This window comes from Sparus aurata, chromosome 12 (assembly GCF_900880675.1).
Source record: "Sparus aurata chromosome 12, fSpaAur1.1, whole genome shotgun sequence".
NCBI lineage: Eukaryota > Metazoa > Chordata > Actinopteri > Spariformes > Sparidae > Sparus > Sparus aurata.
Window position 1 is genome coordinate 13,649,934 of NC_044198.1, and position 20,556 is coordinate 13,670,489.

General features: G+C 42.3%; 1 protein-coding gene across 1 annotated transcript in view; it reads right to left on the reverse strand.

The window, feature by feature from the left end:
• LOC115592961 (protein FAM163B-like) overlaps window positions 1-20,556 on the reverse strand; it is a 30,883-nt gene that overhangs the window by 6,169 nt on the left and 4,158 nt on the right. Inside the window, exon 2 of the mRNA XM_030436242.1 lies at window positions 561-676. Coding sequence (XP_030292102.1) covers window positions 561-653 — 93 coding nt within the window. The 5' untranslated portion in view covers window positions 654-676. The remainder of the gene's footprint in view (window positions 1-560; window positions 677-20,556) is intronic.

A 20,556-nucleotide genomic window follows, 5' to 3' on the forward strand; every position in this document is an offset into this window, starting at 1 on the left:
AGCACTTCCTTTCACCTCATTCCATTTTCATTTTATTCTCACGCAACCAAGACGGCTGATCTGAATGTCTGAATATCGGTGCACAAGCTCCTGGAAAGATGGATGGGCTTTTTAAAACGTACAACAATGTGATTTCCCTCGTGGGTAATGGAACTGAAGTCTGTAACTTATCAATGGGAGACAAGGATCAAAGGAATAATTTGCTAAACGTGAAGACTTTGGAGGGAATACTGAGTTCAGGCTGCTGTTGAAAGGAAAAGTGCAAACGCATTTTGATTTTCTGCCTACTGGTGTAAAATGAACAGAATGGGAGATTATTTTTGTGAGTGCAGGTGTAGCCGCTACACCTCACAGTGAATCATTGATTGATGATTTACCTGAAGTTCCAATAATGAGCTGTCCCTAATCAGATAACCAGCGGACTCTCGATTCTAAAGACGAGGATCAAGAAGCACTGACATACCATCGAATTTGGCATCATTACCATTTATTGTACCATCGCAAACTTTCAGAGAAAATGCAACGAGTGCAACAGAGGCTGAAAGCAGCCGAGGCCTCACCTGCAGCCTACAGTAGCACAGTACTGCGATGATAAGGAGTAATATTACTGTAGCTAGAATTCCACCAGTGATGACCACTGTCCCGGCTGTCATTCGAATGGCTCTCCATCAACACCCTGCAGAGAGCAAGAGGAGGGAGGATGGGAGGAGATTAGCACAGAGAGGAGGGTGGGGAGCGGTGAAAGAAGAGATGACGGAGGAGAAAGCACACAATTCATCAGTACAGTGGCTTCATTAAGTAGATTATAACTGTGTCTCATCTCAGTGGTGCTTATTGAATTATCCAGCAGTTAGGAGACATGTAATAGAATCATCCCACAAATGCTGCTCATAATATGGATGGGATCTGCAGGCCGGAACACATAGAAAAACGAAGCATCAGGGAGAGGAAAAAGGCAGCATTCAACAGCAGAACGGGGATGAAAATGAGTTGAAGAGAAGCCATGAGAGTGAGGAGATAAATGGATGGTGGGAGTCGGGAGAGTTGAGGTGACTGAGGCAGGTGAGGGCAAACAGAGACAGAGTGAGCGGTGAATTGACATGGAGCGAGGGGGGAGAAAGAGGTCAAGATGAGGTAAGTAATAGGCCCGGAAAGGGATTTGATGAATGGATATGAGAAGGAGAGGCAAAGTGATGGAGAGGATGAAGAAGACGGTGTGATAGATAGACGGGGTGAGCAGAAACCTAAACAATGGGAGACATGGAAATGACAAGGGAGGAAGAGGAGATAAAGATGGTTTGATGACAAAGGAAAATGGGTTCATCGGCTGGAGAAAAGATAAAGAAGGAGGGGTGAGAAAAGAGAAGGGATTTTGCTGAGATGTGTGATAAATTCTTTAAGCCAAAACCATCGTTAAAAGAAAAACAGATATTTTTTATGCACAAACCCCAGACTGACAAATGACTGATTCCAGAGACTTGTTCATGCCCACTGCTTAAAAAACAACAACAGAACAACACCTGTGGGTTTACTGGATGCAGAGTGCAATCCATGCTGTATAGTAGTGGTAATGGGGCAATATTTAAGCTCTAGTATTGTAGAAAGTGAGTTTTGCATTGATTGCTTTTGATTATACAGAAGGTCTAGATACAAATACTGTGAAAGAATCAAAATACTTAATTCACGTTGAATTGTCCACAGTCCGTATTCTCTCTGCATTTAAACAAGCCGTCAGGACTTCTGTAACATTGTGATGTCACAACTATACAGGGAACACCCTAAGTCATGCCCCCAACACGACTGTTGTTGCAAAAACACTGACAGAGCTAAAGCGGGGTTATGGTGGACGGTGCTTGCTCAGGCCTGGGAACGCTGTCCAATCAGAGCAGACCTCAGGCGGAGGGGCCTTAAAGGGACAGGTACCAAAACAGAGCCAGAAAGAGGGGGAATCGAGGTGCTGCAGCAATTGACAGAATGAGAAAAATAAAGTTTTTCTAACATTTAAGTAAAGTGAACATGATCTCATACACCCAAAATAAAAGTACGATATGGGAACTTGAAATACTAAATGTGTGTTTTGGAGAGACATATCTTTTGCAATAGTTGTAGTAATGAGCCTACAGCTGTTCACAAAATACACACAGAAATGCGCTGTTTGTATTACCCGCCTACTTGAAAAATCTAAAACTTCTGTCAACAACAGTTAATTGAAAGAGACATTAAAAAAATTATAATTTCAGAATGCATGTACTCTGCTTGGTATCACGGCTGGGAGTCAGTGTTTTATGGTTCACCATATGCCTGTTTTATAATAAACTGAACTGCATAAAAAGAACAATGCATACCAAGACATTGACTGATCTTTGGGGCAGATGTATAATACGTACAGGTGGAGAGAAATCCTTGGTCAGCAGATACATAGAGGCATTAGGGTTTTTTCAAAGTCGCAATGAAACAGCATTTTGAGAGCACTGATTCCTGAATTGGGTGCATCTCCTGATGAAACGGGGATTATCTAAAAGTCTAGACCGATGGGATGTCAGATGAAGGAGGGAAAGAACAATTTTATGCTGAATGCGATGAATGACATGACAAGTTATATTTGCAATTAAGGTTACAAAGATGTCAGCAGTGTGCTGTGCTTCGTCAATAGGCAGATAGAAAAGAAACAGACATCAGAACAGAAACACAATAACAGGAGCTGTACTGCTCAAGCAGACAAGGATCACAACCTTTGCTGCATCAATCAGCAGGAAACATTCAAACAGACAGCTGTAGGTGACCTTTGAACTCTGACCTTAAAAATCAGAGCTTACAGCAAAGACAAATGGAGATGTTGACGAATGGGTTTTGCGCTTATTCATCAAGCCATGCAGCACTGCAGCACTGCAGCAGCTCTTCATTCACTGTTTTGCTCTAGCATGCTGTCCTTTTGTGTGATTCACAAAACCCAAGCCACAGCCTGTATACAATCTACATGAGACTAAATCATTTTGTTGATTTTGTCAGTTCAGGTAGTTGAAATTTAATTGAAACAACTTGGGGTGAATGGCTGGGGCTGAATGCTACAGCACATCATAGGAACATTTGCAGCAGTACGACTGACTTGAGACTGAACTGACCTCATTCTCAGTTTATTAGATCAATGCTTCCCCTTTAATTACCTCTTTTCAGTCTCTACAGCAGCTGGATTACAGGAAGAAGCCTCAGGCCTTGAGGCTTTAAATATTCATTTTACTCTTGAAGGTAATGCACATTCATCACAAACATTGTAATGTCATTCACATTGTCAAAAGTAATACCACTGTTCTGCCTCCCCTGTACTGTACAGCAGAAAAAAGTATTTAAAGCTGTCACAAAACCGAAGGGTTTGATATACGCAGCAGTCAGAGTGTATCCATCAATGATAAATGGAATCATTACTCACGCATACAATAATCTGCCACATAACAACAGCAGTTAAAGAGGAACTACACTGTAAATCCGAGACAGAGGACACGCACAGTAGTGCTGCACTGACCTTTGTGTTACTTTTGATGGTGTTGGATTTATATGTGTCTACAAGCCACGGATATGTTCAAATTTGTATGTTTCATACATGTCATGTCAGCATTTCAACAATAATTTTTACATTCAGATTACATGTGTATGAGCTGACCTTGGAGGGGCTGGTAGTGGGGGGACAGCAGCCCAGCAACATAAAACAACATAGAAATCAAAATTGAGCAGAAAGAACTTAAAAGAACAATATTTTAATACATCAAACAATGATTCTCAACAAATCTGTGTTTTGCAGATACGTACATTGCCAACATTTATTCTCGCAAATGTAGTTACAGAGATCACAGCAACTGCAACATGTAAAGAAAGTAAGCAAGATTTCTGCCTGCCATGCTCAACGCTAGAAAAGAATCCAGACAGAGTCTTCTGTCTGAACTCTGCGTTCATCATTGTCAATTGTTCAAGTGAGACACAAGCCCAGGACAAGATGAAAACATTTTAAAAATGGTTAAAAATTTAACTTTGCCCAGTCAGTGACTGTAGAACGACTGGCAGGAGATTGGACCGGAAAAAAAAAAGGGTTGGACAGTGGTGAAGGAAAAGTAGAGGTCTGTGCCAGACCAAGTCGACTCATAGTGGCGCCCTCCAGTGGTTGCATTGCTTAACAACCCTGCCAATATGAAGGAGACATGAAAGTACATACGAGGCAGTGATGGTTATATCGTTCGAAATTGATGTATCTATTTTTTGCATATATAGGGATTATGAATTATCTATATATTTTCGATATATTTTATTTCAGTGGAGTATTTCTTGAAAAATCCACAATGTCCCACAATGTTACATTTGCAGTAACAGCTGCATGAAGCAGGATTATATTCATATTACACATTAGCACATTCTAAGGAATTAATTAATTATTTAAAACAGAAAAAAATTGATTTGACAGTAAAGAAATGTTCTGTAAAAACTCCCACTAGAAATTTGAGTAAGAATGATGCAAATACTTGAGGTAGGTGTAGAAAACTGAGCTTCCTACAGTAATTGGATATACTAAAAACATTTTTCCTATCCAGTAACTTAAAATTGTTATATTCCAGTGCCCTTTTGCCCTCTTGCCTCATGTCACTGATGTAAATATGTGTATCACCACACAACGATTTAGAGAAAATGGAAATAAACAAAGCCTTCACTCAGTTCTCAGGTTTAGTACCATCCTTATATATTTGGGGAAAACCAGATACTTGACAGATGTGGGTACAACCCTTCTTCCCTTCATTACATCCACAATCTGGAAGTGTCATAGGAGCACACCATCACACTGCATTGTGGATAATTGCCTGAAACCAAAAATAGGCAGGCAGGCTTGTTGCTAAGCTATGACTCAATGGTGCACGCCATTATCACCAGCAAGCACACAGCACTATAGGCCTGTGTTGTCAAGATCTGACTCAACTGTGACATGGACACACCCTTAAATAGAAAAAAGTGCAAAGAGAAGCAGGAGCGCTGACACAAAATATGAAGCATTGTGAGGTGAATCAATCACACAATTTCCTGCTTACCTTTCATGTAATTTACATTGACTGTGTTGCTGTTTCCACTTCCACATCCTGCTGTAAACAAGTGTCGACTCCATGTCTGCATCCCTCAGCCTACTCATATAAAGAGTGTCTACTATTCACCAAGCGTCTGGCAGCTCTGACCTTCTCACCCTGAACACCTCTAACCCATGTCGAATTCCTTTGTGGGTTACTTGTCTAAACTGTATTAGCTTTCGTTCTGATATGTATCTCCAGAGACGCTCTACAAAGTTAGAATGGATCCGCCTGTCTGTACAGTAGCTATCTGTTCTGTCTACAAACACAACACAGCTAGTCTCCCCTCCGGCTGGAATACAACTGGACTCTAATCCAATCTGTAGGCCACCAACCGAATCGATATGGAGGCACAACAAGAACAGAGCGTTTTTGGCCTTCAAGGCCTAGAGTCTGAGAGGAAAGTGTGGTGATTTCGGGGATATTATTGGAGTCAGGACACAAGAAATCAAGGAGTCTGAAGTCTAAGCGTCTGTCTGACCTATATCTTTGACTCTGAGACTTATTGATGTAATGCAGGCCTCTAATCAAGTCTCCATGATTGCTTTAATTAGAGCTTGATTAAATATTAATAATCTAAAAATGGATCAAATGACAATGTGTGATGTGCAAAGTCTCTCTTGTAGTGACAAACCCACAGAGAATAATCACGTAGCGCTGCAGTTCCCCTCAACTTTCTGGAGCCCTTTACCGTCTTTCAGCTTGTTCGCTTGTTTTGGTTTTACACCATTTAGCTCTACAACAGATGCAATTATTGCAATTTTCTTGTGAGCTGTAAGCTATTTAATTACAGCAATTATGTAAATCTGAATGGCACACAATCAGATCTATGTGATGGATGATTCTAGTCCCCGGCTGATGAATTGGTGCATCTCTAAACTTCACTATTTTGGTTCCGACCACATCAGGAAGCAGTTTCTTTATGACCCCCTGTGTCACCTACCCAGCACCAAACAGCAGATGGACAAACTTACTTGGCTAGCTGTTGAACACTGGTGGAGACCAAAAACAGAGATAAAAAGAGAGTGACTACTGGACCTAGATTCACCCTTGCTCTTTGAGGGGAAGTTTGCCATATCAATGCAAAGATGGGTCATAATTAATATTTCATTAAATATTAAACATGTGATACAGACAAGCATGCAGTACTAATCAATATTTCATGTTAACAAAGGATTAACTGTGTCATGTTAAAGGAATACATTTGTAGTGACAAGTCTGCAGCTTCACTCTACTTTATAGAGTGTTAAAGCATTTTTCAGCTCATTGCCTGATTTTTAGTATGACAAGGACACAGCATTATAAAGACAATGTGACAAAGGTGACTTGAGGTGAGTGTCTGCGTTCGTAGATTGCTCTCTGCACAGAGATCACCTATATATGTGGGATTTACCAATGGGGTACTGAAGCGGTTATAGTCACCTCTGCTCTTTTCAAATCTATCAGTCTATTTCGATAAAAATAGACTTTTTACCTTGCAGAACATGGAAGTTGTTGGTCTACCACGGCTTTCATTAGTTCGTTTGTAACAGAGCTTAACCGACCAGAGCCCTGGGACAGTCAGTCAATATGAGGCCTCAATGCAACAAATTTGCTGACAAGTTTTTTGAATTTCATGTGTACTTGTCACATCCCCAGTGTGTAAAGGCCTTCATTATATCACTTCACATAATGAATACAGCTAATTAGACCGTTTTCTGTATAATGATTTTAAGTCAAACATGCAAATCAAGGTTGTAGTGTCATGTTGATGCAGACAAACAAATTCTGTTTCACTTTAAATCTGAGACAAAATACATCATGGTGGTGAAATGTATTATTGCCCGTGTTATGAGCAGCATCTCCTGTGGTGGTATTGAGCTGTTTCTTTAGAATATTGGTCCTGCACCTTAACCTCTGACCTCTCTCTAATTGGTGCACACACAGCAATAGCTTACACAAAACACATACACGGTGAGGGGACACAACACACAACAGTCACATCACAGAATAATATTAAGCAAGTCAAAGAAGTCTACGCCTTACTACTGCAAAAAAGACAGAGAAAAAAACTACTCCAACTCTGGACAAGCTTACACGCAGCCACTGACACAGGAACAGTCATTACTCATGTGTGCGCACACACACACACACACACACACACAGAGATACACAGACATATACATGCATTAGTCATTGTGCAGAGAAAGCAGGCAACGTGTATCTCCGAGGGCTCCCTTAATCAGAACCGTGTGTGAGGGATGTGTTACAGCGAGGCGACGAACAGCGTTAATTATTTAAACACACACACACTGTAACACGCAACCCGAGTCCTTTGCGAAACAGCGCTGGAGAAAGGCAAACTTGTCTGCTCAGCTCCTTTTGCTGGTGTTCGTCCACAGGAATGACAAGAGGTTATGGCCGAGAGAAGAATAGCGTCGGGCACACGCACGCTAAAACACACACCAACACTAACATGCGATGATTTTAGTACTAGCTAACATGCTCAGACAAGTAGGCTTTGGAATAAACTGCCACGCTTTGATGAAACATGGCAGGGATCACAGCAGAGGTCTTGCTAGGAATAATGGCTGTTGACAGGCTTTCAAGCCAAACGGGGAAGAAACACACAGTAGGTGGCGGGTTCGAGTCATACACAAGAGACAATAACATGCCCTGAGAACAATGGGATGAGCTCTGTTACAGCTGCAGCTGTCAAGGAGTGATTTCACACATAGATTTGCAGCCACATACAGTCATGGCTCACACACACATACATGGTTCTCTGGGGAACTGATGCAAGCCAAACAGTCTCAAAAAATGTGTTCAACCATGTATAAAAAGTTTAGCAAATGATGTCCTTCAGAGTGATTCAGGTTCTCTGCCAGGAGTTTTAACAACAGAGCTTCATTATTCTAATACAAAGAAAGAGACCACGACCAATGCTTCATTAAATGTCCCTACAAAACCGGTTTGATTAGAGCTTTTTGTCCCCCATGAGTCGTTGTCTACCCTCTAATAAACTGCAATCAGAGGGTATTCAACTTATATTGGCCAAAATAATTCACATCTTACATAACGTCCACCTACAGGCTGTATCATCTTGTCTGAGGAAATTGCAAGTAATTCAGATTTCCGTTATGTAACATTCATCTCGTCTACCATCACTTACATACTGATATGTATACATGCAGTGTATGCATCATCATGACAATAATAAGCGCCACTGTGATTCCCTTTGTACACTTCTTTACTGTTTCTCTGGAGCACAACCTGTCCAGCTGTGACATGCCTGTGATACAGAGGTACCGATTTGAAAGAATAGTTCAGAATGTTTGGAAAAGCAGTTATTAGCTGTCTTCCTGTGATATTATTGATGTTACTCTGTTTGTGGGTTAACAGTGCAATGTATAGGAATTGGAATTGGTCAAATGTATGTTCAAAACAAATAGGTGGCAGCATATCACCAGAGTCACCATAACCGGCTGCTAACTATTGCTGCAACTAGCTTGTTAGCTCAGTTAGCCGTGCAGCTAGCAGTCCAGACTAGGTAGCTGCTGTAGCTTAGCATAAAGAGTGGAAGCATGGGGAAAGAGCTTGCTTGACTCTCTGCAAGGTTCACATGATTAATATATCTCAACTAGCAACCTCACAGTGACTATATCCCCTTAAAACCACAAATTACTTTTTAGTATATTAATGAAAAAAATTAGATATAAATTGTTAATTATTGAGTTTTGGATGTGTTGGTAGGTGTATTCTTGAGCTTTTGACAGAGACTGTGACTGTTACACTCTCTGTCACACTCTTTACGCTAAGCTAAGCAAATTGCCTCCAACCCGTAAATGAGTAACCTCCACATGGACATGAGCTTGGTATTGATCAATCTTCCTATCTAACTCTCCAAAATAGAAGTTATTTTCCAAAATGTTGAAATATCCCTTAAAGATACTCTCTTTTCTGATTTTTGCAGATGAGGAGATCAATCCTAAATAAAAGGACATGCAGTTGTTTCTAACTAATTAATCTAATAAATTTAATTGATTTGCTCAAACAGTCATTTCAAGGCTTGAACATGCGTGAAATGTCCGTGTGTCAATACAATTTGGAACACAACCCAGAGTGAAGCCCGTGCACACGTGCAAGTGTTCCACCAGAGGGAGAAGAGATGAGTTCACTAAACATTAACATGACGAAGAAGTTGAATTCATGAAAATGAGCTTTAGCTATGATGCAGCAGTGTCACATTGATTTGACTTGATGTTTATTTATTTATTTCCTAATCTCCATTAAGCCTCAGTGCAAGTCGTAATACAGACCCAAAGGAGTTTTCACAAACCCACACTAATAGACCGAAGTACGCATTTTTTTTTAATAAGCTTACAAATTTCCTCTTTAAGCCTTGTCACTATATTACCCTGCCTGGCTGCCCTGACCCTGACAGCAGCATCACTTGATTCTCCATCTCCTGGCTCTCCCTGTTCCAGCATAAAATTTCACCAGATGTGCAAAAAAAAAAAAAAAAAAAGTACTACTGTTTCATTAAGTCCCCGCAGCCACCTCCAAGACTAATGACTAACAGAAGTGGCCTCAGGTAAAAACCCTTCCTCCTCATCGCTCTCCTGAATGGCTTAGCTCTGCCTAAACTCTGAACTTTAGTCAGGACTCTAGGGATCCCAAGGTATGTCTGGCAGAGAGGCAAAGGGAGAGTTCGGGTTAGTGGTAAAGAAAAGACAGAAAGGTTTTATCATTTAGAACTGATTGCAACCCTGGAATAGTTTTTACCCTTATCATTCGCTGTCTGGGCGCTATTCTGTAATTAGCGCCCCTCTGTGAATGATATATCATAAAAATGGCTCTTGGCTAGTTTGAATACAGCACCATGAGGGCGTTTGGAGAAAAACTTAAATGTGACCTGGGGGTCTCTTCATTAAATTATACAGCTCGCTAAATGACTCATCCATCTGAATGACCTTGCTTGGTTGTTCTTCCAGTTCAGATTTGCATGCAGCTGTAACTTCACCCGTGTTGGGCACGGGAAGCAACCTGGCTTGTGCATGGCATACTATCTTTTTTGACAATGTTTAAAGGTTTTTCTGTGAGGTCCCGATCCATTTTAGGGATCTTGTGGCACTTTAATGTTGTCAAATTTTGGAAAATTAAGTAGCATCTTCACCTGCCGCTTTTGGTTTTAGCTCAGTTTTTGGAATAAATTATTAAAGGGTGCATGTTATTATCAAGGACAAGCCAGTCTCACATTAAAATGTGTAATAGTCATTGGTCCACAGCACATTATGTAGTAATTTAACATTAATGACTCTGAAACTGTGAGATACCTCCTTTTTATTCTGCCCATTCTTTTTTATTGTCTTACAGGTGTCAAGTTTTAGTCTGTGAAACCCCCCAAAATGGCGGACATTTTTAAGGTAGTTTCTGCTAAAGAAGTTTTACATTCATACATTACAAGATTAAGATTTATCCAGGTTTAAAAAAAAAAAAGTGAAAAAACTCCACTTCTCTCAAAGCCATCTGCTCGCATCTCCTTCTTATTTCTTATGACTAATGTACTTCATCATGCATAATCAATACTGGATCTAAATGTGACCTGTCTTCACCTGGGTCAATGGTGGAAGCAGTCACCTCTTACACTGTGTGCAGAAATGTAACCAGATGGATGGATTGTTTCCCACTTAAGTGCTGTAATCAGCTCCTGGAGGAAATCACATTATTAGGGAGCTTTTATGAGCCACATCTGTCCTCAGATAAAGGCTCTTGTCAGCGAACGAGAAGTGATCTTTGAACTGTAGATAAAAGACTTTTAAAAGGATGTCATCTGTAAGAACATTCATTTCTTTTTCGGAATTGTCATTTGAATGTTTAAGAAAATGAGCATTCACATTGTAATCATCTCAAAAATAATTGCATGTAATCACATTTTGTCAGTCTGTCACCGCACTTCCTGTCCCTCCCCTCTGCCACGCCATGCTCTACCCTCTGCTGTGCAAATAATACCAGTGGCCTGTATGTGACAGGCTATAATCTCGGCACCAGCAGGAGCCGAAGTTGGCTCGCAGATATTTCGGTCCTTTGAACTTCACTGTTGATAGATTGAAGAGTCCTGAATATGAGTGATGCAAGCGGTAAAAAAGCCCATTCGGGTCGAAAGTTACTGTGCTAGCAGTGTAAGCGCTAAAACTCAACTGGTCCCCGAGCTTCCAGTCCGGATCGCTAGCTGCACAGCCAACTGAGCAAAATAGCTTATGACAGCTACACTCAAGCAGCACTTAGCCGTTACTCGCTAACTTACTGGTGATATGCTTCCCCCTTATTTGTTTTAAGTATGAATTTGACAGGTGGCTAATTCTTACATATTGCTCCTTCGAATAATTTTACAGAAAAACTGAGGTTTATGAGCATCTGGTTACACTGACGAACTCTAACCAGTGGAGACGACAAGTAACCAACAACAAAAGGCTGCAACAGGTGTTGGAATCTGAGGTGTTTAAAGAAAGACAAGGGCTGTCTATGATAAAATCTGACTGACTTCCTCTTCCACCGGGTCACCATGCTCACGTTCAGCCCTGACCAGTGCCAGCAGTGCTGGACACACAGCAGAAACTACAGCCAGTGGTCTGCTGCTGAGGCTCAATGATGGCCCAGGGCCACCAGATAGATGAATGTCAGCTCGGTGTTTCATGGCCATTAGATACAAATGGTAACCAAGCATGCAATTGCATCCAACACGCTGAGTCTAAGCAGTCTTGCAGTTGTGTTTGTGTGCACATCTCTCTTTTTTTTTTTTTAAATCATAGTTGAGTGGGTCCGTGTGTTATTCTCTTCCACACACCTCAAGTAAATTCACTTGTAATAGCATGAGAGCCGTAGTTACTGTTTCTGCTTAGCGCTGCATAAACGCAGGCGAGAAGAGCGGAGCTATGACTCCACCGCGTCTCCGTGCTCTCAGAAATAAACTGCTGTTTACGACAGAATATCAGTCTGTCGAGAGATATTTATGCAAACCCTCTGCGCCATTTTTTCCTTCATATTAATAACAATAATGAAATGCAACAAATAAAACCCAATCTCAGCACATTTCGCTCAGCACCCCTGGCAATGCACAATCTCCGCATGTTTTGTATGTGTTGACATTCCATTCTACTCTAACTCCAAACCAGATAATAAAAGTAGCTGCTGCCTGCCACTGGGTCGCTCCAGAGTTATAGGTTCAGTGTCAGTCACGTCCGCTCCTGAGAAATCGCAGTGACAGAGGAGACAGTCTGTTGTGACACTCGGAGCTCCGTTAGGACCTCCTGGTGTGAAAAACGTTCGCCACGCAAACATCGAGCACAGTCTGCCCCTGTGACGGATTAATAGATTATTGCAAAACACTCAAATGTGTAATGATATGAAACACACACACATACTGGCACACACACACACACACACACACACCTTCCCTCTAGCTACGCAGTCAGTTCAGGGTAATACAATGCCCTCAAATAAATGTAATTCCTTTCCCCCTTCCCGAATTAGATAAGACACCATTAAATTACATTTGCTCCATGACACTTGACAATGAGATCATTCCAATTTTAGACTTTTTCTCTCCCCAAGCAACAGTGTGGTACATATAATTCCAGCCCTTCAGGGGGTATCAGCGGGGGCTGGTTAGCTTAGTTCAGTTTGGACTGACTGGCGAAAATGTGTCTTAAAGGGAGGCTCAACCAGAAATGACATTTTCAGTCATCATCTACTCATTCCCAATGCCGACAGAAAGTCAGGTGAAGTTTCGTAGTCCACATAACATTTCTGGGGCTTCACAGCAAAACAGCAGCACAGCATTCTCCTAAACAAACGAAGAAGATAGGGGCTTGTTTTAAATAAAAAAAAAACACATTTGAGAAAGCTGAAATCTTCTTTGTAGCTGTTCAGGTAAAAACCTTAGTTTGCAGTCCACCTGAAGTGGATGCACAAGCTCAATCGCAGGGTATAAAAGGTGTAAAAAAAAAAGTGTTATTGTTGTTGCTGTTTTCACATTTTAAAAAAGGTCCCCCGAAGTCCCTGTCTACTTCAGTTGTTAAGGAGAATGCTGGTTTGCTGTAAAGCTCCAGAAATGTTTTGTGAACTACGAAACTTCCCACGACTTTCTATCGGTACGAGCTGCCATTTGACAAAAAAACTCAAAACAACAATGCCACGGACAGTATTTAAAACCTCTTTGAGATCCAATGCTGTAGTTTATGTAAATTATCTCCAAATTATAGAAGACACAGTTCTTCTCAATATACAACTGTGGCAGGTCTGTAGATGTAGGTTTACTCTGGAATCTTAATTTGGATATGCAGTTCAGGAGTTGTCTCTCTATTATATTGAAGTGTCAACACAAAGGCTCAGATCTTCATTCGCAGCAAACTTTTAATCTGCATGTATCAAACATCTCTGTTTTCCTCGAGCGTTCCTACGCAGTAGTTTAAAATCAGATTCTTTGTTTTCTCAGGTTTAGACAAAAAGAAAAGCAGCTAACTGCAGGAAATCACTTCACTGTTCTAAGGCAATGTTAGCTTTCATATCCTATCTTGCTCGCTGCTGTGTGTGTAAACCCCCCTCTGTTTGCAGTTTTCATTTGTGGCCACCCCCCAGTGTGTGGCTGGCTGTCCACTTCTCAAACAAAGTTTTGCTATGAACAGAATGAACACACCCCTGTTCAGGGTCTGAGTATTGGAAATGTTAAATCTATAAAAGCATATGGGGAGATTTCTTCTTTTGTGGCTTTACTTTATTTCTGATGTTGAACTGGAGGTCAGAGCAACCTATAATACAGATTTTTCAATCAAGATGTTCTTGTTATCAGCAGTCTTTGACAGATATTGCGACAGTTTAGCTGCAGCTACAGAAGGCCAATTCATGTTCTTGTTCTTGTTATATAAAAAAACATTTTTTCTCTGTAATCCCTTCAAATGAGAAGAAAAACGTCTGGCTCGGAGATGGTTGAAAGAGAAAGGAAGGTTATTTTGCAGACTGTATGACTGTAGAGTCCTGTTCCCTGCTGAGTCAAGGACACGTAACCTGATCGGTCGTAATGTCCTCATCCTGGATAATGGATATTTCATCTGATACTTCATCTAAATGTGAACATTAAAATGCACCATACAAAACCTGATGGATAAGCACTCACACACACACACACACACACACACACACACACACCTGGCCAGATGCCACAGTAAATGTAGTGAAACAAGTGGTGGTGTAGGGAAGGTCAAGTTGCATTATAACATCATAACCTGGTTATCTTGGCGCTCACCGCTAGACAACCCCAGCTGCAGTGGGTGATGCACATCTGACAGAGAATAAGGTTTGTGGTCAGGAGAGGAGAGGAGAGGAGAGGAGAGGAGAGGAGAAAAGGAAAGGAAAGGAAAGGAAAGGAAAGGAAAGGAAAGGAAAAGAAAGGAAATGAGGGGAGAGGAGAGGAGATAATCAGTTAATCAGTGTTGTAAGAGAGCACAGGGGTCCCTTGGCAGTGGTTTTATGACTCTTAGTGTAACAAGGCTTAAGTAGAAAGTTATGTATGTATTGTTATGAATGAGGAGGTGTGCAGTATAGACTAAATTACCTTGCATCTGTGTGTGTGTGTGTGTGTGTGTGTGTGTGTGTGTGTGTGTGTGTGTGTGTGTGTGTGTTTGGCTTCTTGTGAGGGCAGTTGGGCACCTGCGCTGCTTTGCTGCTCTCCTTCATCTTTTTATATCCCTCGTCCATATTCTCGGCACATTGCCAGTCATGTCATTCACTTTTTGTCATCTTGCTTTTGCTCTCCACTAGCCTCGCTCTCTCTCTCACCACCTGCTCTCTTTCCCTGTGGCCTTTCCCTCTCTGTTTAGCCTCTCCTTCCATTAACTTTGCCGCCTTTGTCTCCCCGTCTTCTCCACCACTGTCTGTTCAGCTGATGTGCAACGCTTTAGGGAGCACAGGCCGGCTTCTGTTTTGAACAGCACTTTGAACAGCAGTGCCACCCACGTGCAAAAGACAAGCTCCTCCAGCCCCGAGATTGATAGATCCCGCTGTACACTGCTTTGCATATTCAAAGCTCAGTCTGTCAGGGAAACATGGAATTTAGAAGAAGTTACACCACTCAGAGGAGTCGCAGGAGGGTCAGACGTTACTATCCGAGGCACTGATGAAATCATCCGCGGCGCTGACCTATGGCAAAGGGAATGACGGTGTTGTTCCTAGAACATCATAATTAGTGTCGTTCCAGGGCCATAATTGCAACTGACTAATCACACTGTTGTAATGTCATGTCTTTGCAACTCGTGTTGGTGTTGTTCCTGGAACATCATCATTAAAGAACCATCATTTCAACTTCCGAAACACTGAGGAAAATAACACTTCTGGAAGCTGAGACCCATCGTCCATCCAAGTTTCATGGAAATTTGTTTAGCAGTTTTTGTGCAGTCCTGCTGACAAACCAACGAACTAACCAATCAACTAACCAACAAAACATAGAAACAAACATAAAAGCGTTGTTAGTATAGAGAAATCAGATGTACGGCATGAATCTCAGTCAAGACAGGTGTACACCAGCAGGCACATTACACCCAAATAGCACCACTAGATTGCTGATAATACACCCTGTTCACATTCTTCAATTTTAGCGCTATGCGAGACACAAAAATGCCAAACTGGCACAGCTGGGGGAAAAAGACCCGCTGTGCTTCAGCAAAATGCCACTTCAACGGTGCAGAGCTGAGTGTTGTGCACATATATAGAGCCCTTAATGTCAGACTTGGTCTCCTGTTGGCTCCCCATTCAAATTCGAGGTTTGATCAAATGGCTAAAATCATTCATGTTTACTTTTACCAGACGAAGGCCTCTAGTGGAAACAATGACTCTTTCAGAGCACAGCAAATGCATATAAATTTGACCTAAAAGACCACTGATGGCATCCAGTTTCCCACCGGCAGTTATTAACCAAAGCAGTGTCGGATCGGAAAACAATAGGCAGTTGTAACAGTTTGTCGACAGGGGTGTCGGAGCAAAGAAGCAGATGTTATTGTGGTTTAGTCTGGTGGACTGAACATAAATGTTCTATCTGCTTTCCACATAGCAACTGGTTCACACAGTGTGAGAATCAGTTTACAGACACGTGTTTCAGACTTAAAGTCCTGCACAGTGACATCATGTCTTATTTTTGTCTGAATATATTTTTTTCTGCTTGAGGTTTAGGTAGAAAAAACCTGTGCAATCTTGTTAAAAATCTACATCATGCCAAAAAAAGGATTTTATCTTGGAAGATCAGACTGAGTTAATCTCTGAATTTTCCTTGGTCTGCTTATCTCACACTCATGTGACACAATATTCTACTCACATCCCTGCGTATTTGGCATCAGGTTTCTAACTAATAACCATGAAGACAGACGAATGCATACGATTTCCAGTATTGTGCTTGATTAGTCTTTGTATGTGTTTACGGCAGGTGTCTGTGTATCATTAAAGGCTAAGATGCATGCAGAAAGCAACAGCGGACATGTGTGATTAAACCCTGAAAAGCAAGGAAGCAGTAGAGAAAGCCGTGATGGAGAAAAAACAGCGTAAAGGAGAGTGATTAGTGGGTGTAGACAGGCAAAAAAGAAAAGAGGAGAGGGCAAGAGGCGATGCAGAAAGAAAAGAGAGGAGTGGAAGATGCTGAGAAGAGATGAAGATGAAAAGACAGCAGAGGGCACCTCTGAGAGGACGGACGTCCGTGTCCTCAATGAAACCTATGTCTGGCTGAAGGAAATGTGTTAAAAGCACAAGGCTGATGATTGCTTGGTTGTTAGTGCTAATGGTCAGTGCTCAAGAGGCGGTGTGTGTAAAAAGTACGAGCGGGTCTTCAGTTACTATGGCGACGGGGCTATTACAGCCTGACATTTTAAAATCGCCTTTTCTGTTTTCTGAGTGGGCGGTTTACGCTTAAAAGTTCCAGCCTTATTGTACTTGAAGCAACTTTTTTCCCCGGCTCACACGCTGCATGCTGATAAGAGTGAAGCGCATGGAAGCAGCCGGGGCAGAACTGGGGGGAGACTCATTAACGAGAAGAAGAGAAGAAGAGGGGCATTTGTGAATGAGAGTCTCTCCTCTCATGTGCACAACTCGGATGGCAGGGAGTAAGTGACAACCTCGCTGAGCTTGCTTGTTCTTGAATTCTTTTTGCTTCATCACTTTCCAAAAGCACCATGTCGACGTCTGCAACTTTTCGCCTCAGATTCAACGTTATACAGCTAAACTTCCCATAATCAGCAATGAGCAAAAAACGGCTTTGGACCGTTTGTAATGAGAAAGCCTTGAGGCTTCTTTGTAGGTTATACTGACAAATTGTACACTTAAACTGAGCAGCATGTCGTCTGCCTTTATATTAAGCATGTAATGTATGCAGCGTGCCGCACCCCATATAAGGCAGACAGGCCAGCTGTGCAAGGCTTAAAGGAAAATTCAACAATTTCAAAAACACGTCTTCGTTTTCTAGCTTCAGCCATAATTCCCACCACTTACTTTACATTTATACATTTTAAATCAAGTAACAGTTTCTCTGATATTGCTATTTTGGTGTTGTTCCTAAAACATCAAAACAAAGGGGCTCTGTGCAATTTATGGCTTGTGCTGGGAGCCAGTCATTAGTTTATGTTTGCGGTCTCCGTTTCTAACCTAACACTAACTACTGTGGCACTAATACGAGGCGCTGGAGAAGGGCATAGGGCCGCAGCCTTTGGACTGTCGCGGAAATCCAACTCGAGCCCCTCACACAGAAATCCACAGTCCAGCAGCATTAAACAGCTTCAACAAATCATCAACTGGCTTGTAGAGACAACCATGAGAGTCACGTTACAATCCACTCACATAAAGCTATTAAAAAATTGATTAATACATGGACATTTCTACAAAGAGCCCCTTTAATGTTGCTCCAGGACCATCATTGCAACTGAGCAGAAAGCGATGCCACATATTGTTTGGATTGAGGCCACAAAAATACTTTCAGGGAAAGATGGTTTGGGTTAAAATAGATGCTTTCACAGCACCAACTTCGTGCTCAAAAGGATAACTTCGTCAGTGTGCGTATTTTTTCCACTCTTTATCCCCGAGTCGCAAAGCTATGACCGACATGATCTGTCAGTCGCGGCGATGCTCCTGGGGCAACATAAATTATGAAGTACCACGAACAATCCCAACACAGCGATATCAGATTGTGCAAAGTGACACAACTGGTTAGTGAACCTGACAGGTTATAAGGGAATCCTTAGTTCTGCCTTACTTATTCAGAAGTTCACACAGAGGTAAATCTCAGAATTATTAGATGTTTCTTCGTCGGAATGACTGACAGTAATGAAGATTTGCAAACTTCACGCTATTTCTATTAGATAACTGGATTAACTGGTTTGTTTAAAATCTGTCTGATGATCTGAATGCTCATTTTGCTTGGCCTAATTCCTAAATGTGTCCCATGATGCCATCCTGTCTCCAGATCTCCCCAATGTAATGTATCATTTCCGTGCAATCAAAACAAAACAAAATAAAACAAGTCAGTAGCAGCGGATAGTGGGAGTCGTTTTCTTCATTGTTAAACAGCCGTCATCACTGATGAATATCTATCGGCGCGACTTGCGCAGAAATATTCCGGTATGAACTAATGTTTTATTAAGGTTGTTTTAAGACACTTTACAGCAGCATTATGTAACTTTCATCCGTCCATCATCTGTAAGCACTTTTGGTTATCTGTAATCATTGCAGGGTTGAGGGGGGCTGGAGTCGACCCAAGCTGACACTGGGCGAGTGGCGGGGTCCACCAGTCTCACCCCCAGATTGTCAAATACCAATCAAAATCCATGACCAATTCAGGTCCTCTGTGTTGGACCCAAACCATTAACCTAAAGTGTTGGTATTAGACTCAACAATCAATTATGTTTCGTCAGAATTACTACAGTACAGTAATAACACCAGTAAATGACACTCATCTCGAGGTAAAAATCCACATAATTCACGCTCTAAAATGAAGGCCTCTGTTTAACCCATTAGCTAATCCCATTGTTGGCATCATTCATATCATATGTGCATGAAAATTCACAGACGGACCTGATGCCGAAGCTGCCACGTGACCAGGAACAGGAAGGGAAGGACAAACCTCGGAACAGCAGCTGTTCCCCTGCCGCTGCTTCTCCTCACCCTCTTCCTGTTCCCCTTCCCCGCCTCCCCCCGCCCCCTCTCTGCTCTTTGCAATGAGCATATATTTTACACTCCCTCATTGGGATGAGGGCAGCTGACCAGCGGGCTCTCGCGTGTCCTGCTCGCGCCTAGAAACGCGCGTGCGTCTGGTGATGCCGGTGTCTCATCTGTGCGTGAGCGTGATGTGTGAGCATGTCAGGGTGTAGCCACGGGTGGGGGGGAGAGTGGAGCGTGGTGCTGGCGGGGGGGGGAGGGGAGGAGGAGGAGAGATTGGGTGGAGGAAGGGAGGAGCGGGTGGTGACTGTTTAACATGATCATTGAGCAGCCATATTCCCTTCCTCCCCCCAAGCCTCAATCCATCCACCCCACTTCTCCTCTTTATCTCCAACCACGGCAGCTCTATCATGACTCCCCCCTCCCATTGGTGCATTTTAAAGGTAATTAAGCTGATATGTGAGCACACTTTAAATGCCCAGAAAGAAAAAAAGAAAAAGAAGAAGAAGTGGATATGCTGCCTCTGTAATTGCATTCACTCTCGTCTTTTCTGCCAGTGTTTAAACCTTCCCCTCCTCTCCTCCATCCCTCTCTCCCTACTTTATATGCGTTCTTCTCTCCACACCTTTATTCATCTTTTTTCATCACCCGTCTGTCTTTGCTTCTGCCATCCCACTCATCTGCTTGTCCTTCAACTCCCTCTCTCTCACTCTGTGAGTCTCTTTCTCCTCCTCGGTTCCTCTCCTCTGCTGTGATGACTGCGAGGCTGGTGGAGCAGCAGCAGCAGCAGCAGACAAGAAACACACAGCCACTCGTAGTCACGCTCCGAGGGGTTGCTCGAGTGTGTGTGTGTGTGCACGCGAGAGTATGACTGATCTCCCAGGGGGCCAAGGTTGTTCCGAGGGTCACCGAGGAGGTCGCCATGGGAACACAAGCCCCGCCTTGTATTTGTCATTGTTATGGACCCTCGAAGAGCTCAATGTGTCTGTCTGTTTATTTATCTTATTTTCAGTCCGCAACGTGCAAGTTTATTGCCCTTTCCTACACGAGTTTTAACTCTCACTTTCTTACTGTGTTGCTTAGAGTTTTTCCCCAATCAGTCAAGGCGATGCTTAAACTGAGGCACCACTACTACTACTCATGACTTAAGAGAAATAACATCTGCGCTGACAGATGATTGCTGGATTCATTTTAGCTCGGCGATCACCTGACTGAAAGTGTGCAACCTTCAGCCCTCTTCGCCTCCCTGGGAAATTAGAGGAAAAACCGACATTAAGCATCTTAGCGAAGT